We start from the raw sequence: 12,079 nt of genomic DNA, 5'->3' as shown, positions 1-12,079 counted from the left end.
CTGTCTTTCCATGGAAAACAAACGTGAATTTGATAAGACAGTTGCCTTCCACCCTTGTCTATAATAAATTAATAGGATTTTTGTTTCGGGCGATAGTAGGCTGTATACTACAGAACATAATAAATCGTTGGGGATTTGACGCATTCATTGTGTAGAAGCTAAGAAAGGAATTAACTGGAAACCAAACTTTAGAAACTGACTATTTGGGGGTAGTTTGGGATGTTTCTTGTTCTAGCACAGCAATCGAGAATCAAAGCAGTTATACCATAGCAACTTGAAATTGGTTAATATGCCCCCCTTTCTGCCACATTAATGAATAATGATGTAACCCCCCTTTCTGTTTAAAGGGGAAGATCCTGCCACGGATAAAAGTCATACAGGTTCTCAGGGAAACTCTTCTCCTTACCTCTTCGCTAACCAAAGGAACGAACTGAAACCGAATTTTCGAAATAAAAAAGGGCAAGATTTTATATTTGAGCTTCTTGTTTCTTACTGAAGAGGAAGAAGCCTTTCATTGGTATTTTGGGGGGTTAATTCGGGGCGTCTAAAAGAGAAAACATCGGCTTTGTATCTCTCTAATGGATAGTTTCGGTTCTTTCTTTTCGATGGTTCAATGTTTCTTCTTCGTGTTTTCTTGTTATTTCGAGGCAAATGAGGATTTGGAAGGGGAGAGAGACTCGCTTGGCGATTATAGGAACCCGCTAATGAATCGGGGAAAGGAAACGCAGGAGAGCCGGAGTAGGACATTGTGGATTTTTGGATACAGACTAACCGGGCTACCCCCTCGGAAACATGGGGACCCTATTTCTGCCTTCAAAATGCACCAAGCCAGGTGTTTAACCAACAGAAACGCAGCGATTTCATAGCCATATGAAAGTGCGGAGTCACTTCGGATTAGCTTTATGGCCGTTTTTGAATCTAAAGCCTTTCGCCTTCCTAGTGTGGGCGGTTCAAAGAGACGTTAAAAACTTAAAAACCCTTCGCCTATAATCTCATTGAACCGGATAGCCCTAAAGAAATGAGCCGGAGGTTTAAAATAGAGCTGCGCGTCCACACACACTCGCGTCCACGCCCCGGAGATGGTCTGCTCAGGTGTGGAAAAGATAGAAGTGCCATAGGTGTGTTGCTGCTTGAAGGAAAGGCCTTGCGACTACGTAGGAATAGGCAGTCACTTGTCTGATTATCCTTCTCTGTTCTATTCCCCCCTCTCTCCAACCTTCTAAAAGGTTGGCCCCACTCTTATCTATAGGAGCCGAGGTGAGATGGCCCTGGTTAAATCTCCCTTCCAGAAGCTGTTAACAAGAGAACAGGAGGACTTGTGGCACCTTAGAGACTAACAAATGTATTTGAGCACAAGCTTTCGTGGGCTACAGCCCACTTCTTCGGATGCATAGAATGGAACATCTATTGAGGAGATATATATACACATACAGGCTGTAGCCCACGAAAGCTTGTGCTCTAATAAATTTGTTAGTCTCTAAGGTGCCACAAGTCCTCCTGTTCTTTTTGCGGCTACAGACTAAGACGGCTGCTACTCTGAAACCTGTTAGCAAGAGAGTTTCCTCCAACCAGGACTGGCTGGTGACTTCTTTCTAACTGGGTGTTTGACCTTTTGACATGAACAAATCCAAGTCCAGGTTCACCAAACAAGCTGGTTTTATCCACCGCATCAGCTTGAAAAGGGGAGGCTGGAGGGGGCAGCAGGACAGATGTGTCTCCCTGTCCCTTAAACGCCCCCCAACACACACCTGTGAGACCTACTGAAGGAAAGGAATCATGGATCAAGGCAGATGGTGGAAATATTGCATAGCCCAAGTCTGTCCTTCTCCCTGGAAAGTGTAATCTAAACTCCACATTTACTGCTGTACCTTCAGTTTGCCCCAAGAGGTGACTGCCCCTCTGGTGTACTGTCCACTCAAGTCAAGGCAAGTCTTCATTAGATTTTGGATTAGGCTCTTTGGTGGAAAAAAAACCCATCCCTCCTCCACAGCAATGTCTGCAGCACAAAAAACAGGCATGTTCTCCCCCCAACACAACCCAGCTACCAAGAACAACTGTAAAACTTTCCAGTTGAAAAGCAGAGCCCTCAAAAAGACACACACAGCGACAATCTCAGCATCCCCCAAACCTCAGTTCCAGGGCAAATTGTTTCCAGTCTCTCTACTTTGTCCTCTTAATTGGCATCAGATTAATGGAAGGGTCCAGTAGTGGAATCCAATAGCAACTTTCCCCTCTTTTGCGGGGGAGGGGAGAGGGGCTAATGGCCTCACAGTGGTCAGTGTGTGTGTGGTTGTGTTGTTGCTTTATTTTATTTTTTTCCTCTTCTCCCCCCCACCCTCCTTAGATGGATCTCTCTTGTGGAATAAATGTTCTGAGTGAATTCCCAACTTCCAAGATGGGTATGATCCGAAGTTCATCTTAGCACCAGTGTCTAACTTTTATTATTTCTACATACACTGACCCCATTGAAGCCTCAACGTGAGTAGCCACATTTTCAAAACAGCTCAGGATGCTGGGTGCTCAGGTCTTTTGAAAATCTAGCCCCACGTGTCACCATGCAAGCGGCTTTTTTTGAAAATCTGGCCTGGTGTTAAAAATTTTCAAAAGCATCTAAGTCCCATTCTCAAAATTAGCTCAGGCATCTAGGCTCCTCACTGTCCTTCCAGGTCAATAGGACTTAGGCTCCTAAGAAGCCTAAGTGACTTTTGAAAATAGGATCCCGAGGGTATGTCTCTTCTGCATAGGGTGACCAGACAGCAAGTGTGAAAAATCGGGATGGGAGTGGGTGGTAATAAGAAAAAAATAAGAAAAAGCCTGAAAAATCAGAACTGTCCCTCTAAAAATCGAGACATCTGGTCACCCTACTTCTGCACCTAGGAGTAAGCCTCCAACCCCAGTAGAGGGACCCCAATTAGTGAGGCGTGGGCTTAGGTACTTTTGAAAATTTGACACTTGAGCTCTTTGGAAAATTTGGCCCCACAAAGCCATGAGGTTCTGAACAGTCCAGAAATGCTCCTCCTATCTCTTTTTTTATTTTTATACCCACCAAGTTTGATTTGTTGTCCAGAACGTTTCTTCATACCAAAAGATTTAAAAAAAAAATTGACCAGGGTTGAAATTTCTCATGACACAAAGTTATATTACCTTTCGCTGCTTCCGTCAGAACATATTCTGCTTGAAATCAACTCTGGTTTTAAGTTTAAAAAAAAATTCCCCTTTTCCTCCCACAGAAATAGATATGTTTTATTAAGTTTGCAAGATTACACCTCCTGTATCATACTGACTTCCAGGCATGGTTAATGTTCGTGAACTATTCTCGCCTTCCCTGAAGGCTTGACCTCTGCTCTGTGCACTGAAAGCCAACCCCGGCTATGCTTGGTGTTCTCTTCTTACCAGCCAGTGCTTTTCTTTTTTAACCCGAAATAATTTTTCAAAGCAGACCTCTTGCCTGGAGTGCTGAGTGCTGGGCATTGCAAGGCTCTAGTGGGGCACAGAGACCCAGGCTTGACCTCATCTCTGGTCCTCAGGACAGCCTGGGCCCATCCTTTGGTAAATTCATTTCAAGCTGAACTTTCTGTGAACCTGGGCCTGAGGGGAAGGGGAGCCGGCAGGGCAAGGCTGATGGAGGCAAGCTCTGGGCAAACCTATCAGCCTGAGTAAATATTGAACAAGTCCATGTGAAGGCTGGGGTTGAAATGAAGCTGTCAGACCATGTAAACTGAAAGGATAGGTGAGGCCTCTGAAGAGTAAGGGGACGTTTTGTATACTTCAGTTGTGTCCCCTCCTCCTGAGCCGACTCCCCAGGCTCCATCTCACCTGCTTCAAAGAGTGAAGCAACCTTGAAAATGATCAGCTGTCGTGCTTTTTTGTTTTGTTTTCTCTTTGGGTGGGGAAGGCTAAGGAGCTGGTAGGGGTCACTGAAGAGTGGTCATTTCACTTTAAATATGGTAAGGGAGCAGTAATAGAGCATTTGACTGCAAATCAAGAGGCCCCCCCAAACTTACACCCAGGGGTTATGACATAAGTGCCAAGGCCCCTGTCCTGCACGTTTGACCACAAGTGAGACCATAAACCCCTTGAGGGCAGGGACCGTCTTTTTCGTTATATGTGTACAGCGCCTAGCACAATAGGGCAATGATCTTTGATTGCAGTCCCTAGGCCCAATCAGAACACAACTTGTTTGTTCATTGATTTACTTATTTAACATGAATGGGACAGGTACCTGATACTGTTACACTGAATAGTATCTTACTGAAGGATATGAGACTACTGGTGGACATGGGGCTGGATTCTGCAAAAAGATCTGCTCGGGTACACCAGGAAGCCATCGGTGCTGGAACTGGGGGTGCTGTGGGAGCTGCCACACCCCAGGGCTAGAAGTGGTTTTCATTATATACAGGGTTTACAGTTTGGTTCAATGGCTCTCAGCACCCCCACTATAAAAATTGTTCCAGCCCCCCTTCAGGGAGCCCAGTTTACTCCAGCACCTAGTCCTAAGATACTGCCCAACACGAGTGAGAGTATCAGAATTTGGCTCACAATCAAAGTCTGGGGAAATGGGGATGATTGCACCATTCCTTCAAACTGGTCTCACCTAGCACCACCATATCGTGTATTATTTTCTTAGGGTGACTTGAACCGGTGCTTCTATATCCTGGGAAATTTCCCCACAACCTGGGAATTTGTGAGTAAAATGTTTCAACTTGGGGAATTTTAATTCAAAACATTTTACTCACAAATTCCCAGGTTGTGGGGAAATTTCCCAGGATATAGAAGCACTGGGGAAAAACTTTATCTGGGAATTTTTCACCAGATTTGGGAAATGTTTCGCGCTACATTGGGAAAAGTTGGCATCATGATATAGAAGCACTGACTTGAACCTGTTTGTATTAAAAGTATTAAGAAAAAATAAGTGGGCTGCTGTAGGCCTCAGTTCAGCAAAGCACTTAAGCAGATGCTTACCTTTGAGCAGGTAGGCAGTGTTGTGGTAGCTCTGTTGGTCCCAGGATATTAGAGAGTTAGTTAGTTTCCCAGACATGAAGAAGAGCTCTGTGTAAGTGCCAAAGCTTCTCTCTCTCTCTCTCTCTCTCTCACCAGCTGAAGTTGGTCCAATAAAAGATATTACCTCATCCACCTTGACTCGGTGATCATGTAAGTCCACTCTTATTTACCAAAGCACAGAGTTAACTGTAACAACCTGGGCAGTCCATTGACTTCAGTGGCCTACTTCAAGTTTAATTAAGCACATGCTTAAGTGCTTTGCTGAATAAGGATGATTACTCTCATTCTTAGGGGTGGGCTCCTTGCTGAATCAGGGTGTTGCTGAATCACTTACACAAAGTGAAATTCAACTAGAGATCAACTCTGATTTGCTTCAGGAAATAATGAAAAAGCCCTCTTTGCAAAGAAAGAATTTGTGTTCCTTCTCGCTGCAAACCACCCCCCCCCCCCCCCCCACCACCACCACCACCACCCGTTTGTTTTTGCTGTGTGAAATATGAGAGTTGGGTAAACATGAAACTGCTCACAACTTTCATCTTCTATTTTAAGGGCATCAGAGGCCTTGCATTAGGAAAGAGATTTCTCTTTCCAGTCCCACGGTACTGTTATTAAGTCGTTTCCCCAGGCAGCGGGGTGAGCTTCAGAGGGCTTTCACACCTCCAGCCCCGATCAGCTCTGGGGAGAAAGTTAATAACAGAGCAAAATGGAGTTGAAAGTAAGAAAATCTTCTGGTTTCTTTTCTTTTCTTCTTTCTTTCTTTTGTAATAGAATGTGCTCTTCTGAGATCAAAAGGCCTCATCTTGTGAGAACAAACGCTTTAGGGAGAGAAGAAAAATTTCACACCAAGGGGTAAGGAACACATGGCCCTGAAATATCTGCCAAGAAGGGCCAGGACTCCTGGCCTTCTCTCCAGCTCTGTTATCTGTGAGCATGGCTTGAAGACAGGCGTCTGTTCAACATCCTTGCCTAACATCTCCTCCTCTCGCAGAAGAGACGTATCTCAAACAAGGCTATTGTCATAAATAATTTACCAGAATTTCTAAACTGGGAAATGTCCTCTTCCTTTGGGATATTAAAAGAATAAATCTCCATTACGTGGATAGACAGACAGATAGATGCGTGTGCTTATATGTTACATATATATGTTTGCATTGACATTGGAGTGATTTTCCTGCTCACGAAAAATATCATACGAGATGCTCCAGAGATAGATGTGAGATATGTGAGTGTATATATAGATAGATATCTTTGTATATCTGTCAATCATATACATACACATATATCTAATACAACTATACACATACATGTGTGTATAAATACAGATAAGATAAATCCATACATATAGATGTATAGATATACATGCAATGTTACATGTGTGTTTATCTATAAACATGTAGTTATGAGATGTATGTAATTTAATATATATAATAGCATGTACACATATATGCGTGTCTGTATGTGTGTATATATATGTATATATATATGATACAGAGACTTTCTTTCTTTCAACCTAATTCACCAAGCTAGTATTTTTGCGATGTTTTCTAGTTCACAGCCATGAGTTTCTGTCTGTTAACTTCCAGAAAAACAAGAGGAAGTGTGAGAAATCTGGGGGGGGGCGAAAGAAAGTATGTGGTGATTTTTTTAAAAGCCACTGTGAGAATGAAGGACGAAATTGAGGGGATGGGGGAGATGAAACGAACCCTCTTATAAATGGGAATAGGTCGGAAGGGGTTTACATATGTAAGGGCACATCAACACAGGCGCTGCGGCCTCTTCCGGGGTCTGCCTTTGAGTTTTAAATGCGAGTTTTCTATGCTTTTGTAGTGCCCGACATCCTGACATATCAGTAACCTCCTGTCCTTTCTGCTCAGCTCCATCGGCCTTCCCGTCCTGGACAGGACCCCGAGCTCGCCCAACTCTGATCCAGTGGGAACGGCTAACGTCCATTCTCACCTGTCAGCCTTGTGGGCAAATGGGACTCACTCCATTACATCTTCGATTCGAAACAGATGCAAGATACACGAGACTTCTCTCTGGTGGAAATGCCCGAACGTTAGACGAGTAAGACCCGGCCTTAAATGGACACTTTCAAAGAAAAGAAGAACAGGAGTACTTGTGGCACCTTAGAGACTAACACATTTAGAGGGTGCCACAAGTACTCCTGTTCTTCTTTTTGCGGATACAGACTAACACGGCTGTTACTCTGAAACTTTCAAAGAAAGTTTCCTTCAGTCAAATGGGTTATCAAAGCATCCAGCTTTCTTTCTTTCTTTCTTTCTTTCTTTCTTTCTTTCTTTCTTTCTTNGCATCCAGCTTTCTTTCTTTCTTTCTTTCTTTCTTTCTTTCTTTCTTTCTTTCTTTCTTTCTTTCTTTTTCTTTTTTTTTCTTTCTTTCAGCGTTCTTTTCCCTGTCAAAGGAGATGATATGCAAGTTATTAATTTTAGCAAAAAGCCTTCTCTTTTAAGCTGGTGTATTCCTTTCCCAGCCCCGTCCCTAGACTAACTGCACCTCCGAAAACTTTTTTTTAAAGCCCATAAAAGCTGTATTTCCCCACGATCCCGAATAGAAAGGGGAGACGAGGGTGGTTACACTGCCTGGGGAAGTTTCCTCTTAACCCTCCGATGATTTGGGCCCAGTTCCTTAAAACAGCATTGAGCAGCGTTTAAGACATCGATATAGGCAAATCCATACATTTAATTTACAACAGGTACTTTGGTAAGTTGCTTACCTCTCCCCCCCCCTCCAAAAAAAGAGGGTTTGCAAATTTCCCAGGACAATAGATTCTCCTGGCAGTCTCTCTGTTTACTTGTTTAGAAATCCCAGAGGCGTTTCGAGGTAAAAAGGTCAGAGCTAAAGGTCCTCTTCCCCCTCCCCCACCCAACCTCTGACCCTCCAGAAATATTAAGATTATAGAATAAAGTGTCCGATCCTGCGCCCAGTGAAGTCAACGGGAGAGGTGTCATCGCCTTGTGGAATCAGGATCTAGCCCCCAAAGGTGATGGAGTAACTGTTACTGCTTTTCATTTGGAGAGCAATCATTCCTCGATCGGTGTCCCCATTTGGGGGCGTGCGGGGGAAGGGGAAAAATACCCCTCTTGACTTTACTTCTAAAGCCAGGGGATTCGATTTAAAGCATGTTTTCAATCATACAGAAACCCTCTTTATTTAAATATCCCTTCCCCCACCACACACACTGTTAATTCCAGTCGATGCTTCTATTTCAAGAACATGGGTACCGTCTAATTCTTGAAATTTGTATGCTTCAATTAGAGAGCGTGTGTGTGTGTGTGTGTGTGTGTGTGTGTGTGTGTGTGTGTGAGAGAGAGAGAGAGATTCCTATTCATTTTAGAGATCGTTCACTGATTAAATACGTGTTGTTTTTTTTAAATCGCTAGTTCTAAGTGACCAGAGGAGAAACTGATTGCTTGATGCCAAACGCCTCCACTTGAAGTTAAGCGATCCGCTTTGCAGGTCCCCAATACACTCGCTTTAACTTTTGCCCTTAGACGCGGTAAAAGGGTGTCTACGGGGCCCGACCCTGCATCTGTCGAAGCCAAGGGGAGATTTGCCATTTGATCTAAAACCGAAGCAGGATCGGGCCAGTCGTTGGAAAGATTCAGCGGCGTTAGGAAACCTTCCACCCTTCTCCTCCCCGTCCCATCACACTCAGCCCACTGATTGGGCGAAAGATATTTCCAGGTAACTAACAATCACGAGGACTCGACTCTGAAAAATTAAACTTTATTAGAATGAGGTAGTTTCATGTCAAAATACAGAAGGGGGGGAGGGGAAATCCCGATAAGCTTTTGTTCGATGTAATTTTCTCCTTAAAACGAAACGAAACAAAAAACTCCACGTTCTTAATGTTGGTCTATGCAAAAGTTTGTTTTGGGGGGGGAGGGGAATAATGACACTGTATTTTCCATTGTTAAATAGAATTTCGCTCGGGCTCAGAGAAAGGGGAGGGGGATGCTACTTTCCTTTAAGAGTTAAGGCTAACACAATAGACAATAAATATCATTTGAATCCAGCAATGTAACTGAACGATCCAATATCTTACAAGGTTCCACTCTGCAGCCTGGTTCCGCGAAGCATGGCACACTCGCTAACAAAATCACCCCCCAAAAGTACCCGGAGGTCAAACTTTTCCTACATTATTTTGTGTGTGTGGCTGGCAGCATCCAAACTACATTCAAATAATAATAATAAAAAAAAACAAACACGAAGCATTTAAACAACATGGAAAGCCGCGATAGTGCAAAACGAGGGGAAAGGGTTGTGTTCTTTTCTCAAAGGCCTCTGGTTTATTAATAGGGCAAGTCTCACTCCAAGATATACAAAGTTTAAAAGTGGGGGTGGGGAAAACACTTTTTACAATCCTGTGGGAAGAAAGGCCACGGGGGAAAACAATTACATCAAGCAACGAATTCTTACAGCCTAAAGTCATTGTGGGGTGTGGGTTTTTGTTTTTTGGAATGGAAATAATTAAATTCGTTTCAAAAGTTTCTCTGGTTGAAAGTGCAATCCCCAAACTTGGGGTGGAAACGTCCCTGAGACAAATGGGTCTTGCCAGGAATGTAGGTTAAAGACACAGCCAGCCCCTCCTTTTTTGGAGTGAACTATTCCTACGGGACGGGCTCATAAAATCAGAGCGAAGGACAGAGAAATGCAAACAGGGATGTAACCATCACAACTCCGGCAACGGGGCACCAGTCAGTGGAGTGGGGTGTGGGCCAGCCTGGAGTGTGTGTAGGAAAGTGTGGAGTCTATATGGGCTGGATATGCGTGCCTCCAGCTGCGTGCCTTGGCTTAGTTTGCAGGGAGATGGCCTTATCCTTCCTGCGCCTTGAAGGGACCGTTTCAGGAGGAAACGGAGTTGGGAGAGGCCTCAGGTGAGGTGAAATTGGACTGGTCCGAGGCTTCGCTCACTTCCTTAGCAGCCCTGGGGGCAGGAGCGGGGGCCAGGCCTTCCTTCTCCCGCTTTTTCTGCTTCATCCTCCGGTTCTGGAACCAGATCTTCACCTGGGTCTCGTTGAGTTCCAAGGTGGCGGCGATTTCCACTCGCCTGGCCCGGGTGAGGTACTTATTAAAGTGAAACTCCTTCTCCAGCTCTGTCAGCTGCTTGGTGGTGAAGTTGGTCCGGATGGCGTTGGGCGGCCCGACCAGTCCATATTCAGCCACTTTAGCTGTTAATGAGCAAACACACACAGGAAGCAGCAGCAAAGCGTAACGCGTTAAAGCAGTGGGGAGGGCTGACGCATGATAAGCGAGGCCCTCTCCCGCTCTCTCTCCAGCCATCCATCACCCAACCACACTCACCACTTCAGCGTCCGGGCCCAGTTTCTCGCCCTTAGCTCCATCCACTGCAGGGCCCGAGCGCTCTCTGTACCTGCACGGGTCCCTCCAGCACCGGAAGCCTCCCTTCTGAGAGGAACAGCTCACCTGCGCCCTTCCAAATAGTCCGCTTTTGCAAGTCACGGTTCTCTCAGTTCGCTGGAAACTTTCATGGAACTGTCAAGCTGGGGGAGGGAGGTTGGGATTTACGGGGGTTCTAGGGAAGGAAGTTGAACAATAGGGGAGTGGAAGGGGAAGATTTGGAGGGGCCGGAAGCCACGATCATTCCCTCCTTAAGGCAAGATTTAAATCGCTCTGGGCCTAGCACAGAAATTCAGCGGCCCTACATCACTACAGTAGAAGGCGTAGCTTTCAGGACCTCTATCTACCTCTACTGCAGCCATGATGTTGATCTGTTCCATTCTCCCTTGAGCTCCGTCCTTGTGACTTGGGGGGACAAGCTCTCTCCCATAGCCAACCCACAAAAGATTTCTTCCCCCACCTCGCTCTCCACACACCACACACACACAAACTTTAAAATAAAACGATCGCCGAGTTGTCAAACTCACCTGTTTTGGGAGGATTCCTTTTCACTTTCATCCAGTCGAAGGTCTGTGTGAGGCTGGCGGTGGGGCAGGCGTGATCTTTGTCCTCGTTTAAAGCAGACGAAAGGTGGCTGTAAGCCCCCTGCAAGTAGCCTTGCTGCTCCTGGCCATAGGGGTGGTGTTGGTACTGTCCAGACCCTGACACGGCGGGGCAGTAGCCGTCTGACCCAGAGCTGAGGTTAGATCCAGCGGGGGCAGAGTACCCTGGTGATTGGAAATACACGCCATCCGTTTCCTGCTGGCTGAGGTAGAACTGGTGATGCCCGTAGTTGGGGTTGCAGGCTTGGGGCGGGTACCCTGCTGATGCAGAGCCCGAGAAGGGGAGGCCAAGCCCTGAAGGGTGGGGGTGATGGTAGCTTGGGTTCGGCTGAGTAGGATGGCTTGGCACGGTAGCACTCCCTGCTACTACAAAGCGTCCGTCTCCATTATAACTGTCACTGGTGGGTGTACCTGAGCAAGCAGGAAAGGAGGTTGTCCCTTGCTCTAAATGATGGTAGCCCTTGGGTGAGTAGGCGCTCGTCCCACGGTTACAAATTGCATACTCTAAGAAGGAGTTCATCCTAGTATTGTCCATCTGCCAGTGATGGAGGAGGGTCAACCTGTTTTGGGGGGATTTCGCCTGCCCTACAACCTTTAGATAGTATGTCAAAGCTGTAAAACTTCCATCCATGGATCGCTAGCCTTCGAACCCCCAGAGCCTTCCGAAAGGGGGGGTTGTGGGGTGGGGGGTGGGACCACGTGGTCCGCCACGAATCCAATGAGCAAAGACCTCCTGAAGTTTGTCAGATATCTGCGCTCATCCATCAAGCCCCTGGCATTTGCATGACAAAGGAACTTCAATCAAACCCTGCCCATCAATCTGATAACAACACGTATATGTCAAAATCTTTCCTCAAAGACTTTAAAAGAGAGAAGGGAGTGTGTGTGTGGGGGGGGGGGAGCAGAGAGTTAGAATTATTCAAGACTGTTTTAAGTGTTAAAAGGGCCCCCAAATTATAAGATGTGACCAACTTCATCAGAACTTTTTTCCCCAAATAGAAGGTTTTTTTCCCCAACCCCAGTTCCATCTGAGACAGAGACAGACAGAGACAGAGGTAGGGAGGTTTCACTACTTTTTCAACTATACATCTGCTCTT

At 45.6% G+C, this 12,079-nt stretch overlaps 1 protein-coding gene across 1 annotated transcript; it reads right to left on the bottom strand.

Annotated features, from left to right (window-relative positions):
- Positions 1-9,786: 9,786 nt before the first annotated feature.
- HOXB1 (homeobox B1) lies at positions 9,787-11,517 on the bottom strand. The gene is made up of 2 exons (XM_034755989.1): positions 10,908-11,517; positions 9,787-10,190 (listed from the first exon to the last, which is right to left on the bottom strand). The coding sequence occupies exons 1-2, from the start codon at positions 11,515-11,517 to the stop codon at positions 9,865-9,867; spliced, it is 936 nt and encodes a 311-aa protein (XP_034611880.1). The 3' UTR covers positions 9,787-9,864.
- Positions 11,518-12,079: the final 562 nt, after the last annotated feature.

The sequence above is a fragment of the Trachemys scripta genome, chromosome 23, assembly GCF_013100865.1.
Source record: "Trachemys scripta elegans isolate TJP31775 chromosome 23, CAS_Tse_1.0, whole genome shotgun sequence".
Lineage (NCBI taxonomy): Eukaryota > Metazoa > Chordata > Testudines > Emydidae > Trachemys > Trachemys scripta.
The sequence above is the reverse complement of the archived record's forward strand: the minus strand, read 5'-3'. Positions and strand labels throughout refer to the sequence as shown.

What these genes read in the sequence shown, in the direction of transcription:
- HOXB1 (XM_034755989.1), bottom strand. Translation starts at nt 11,517, where the DNA reads ATGGACAATACTAGGATGAACTCCTTCTTAGAGTATGCAATTTGTAAC. An exon ending in AAGGAATCCTCCCAAAACAG is followed by an intron (nt 10,191 to 10,907) that starts GTGAGTTTGACA and finishes GCTCATTAACAG; the next exon opens with CTAAAGTGGCTGAATATGGA.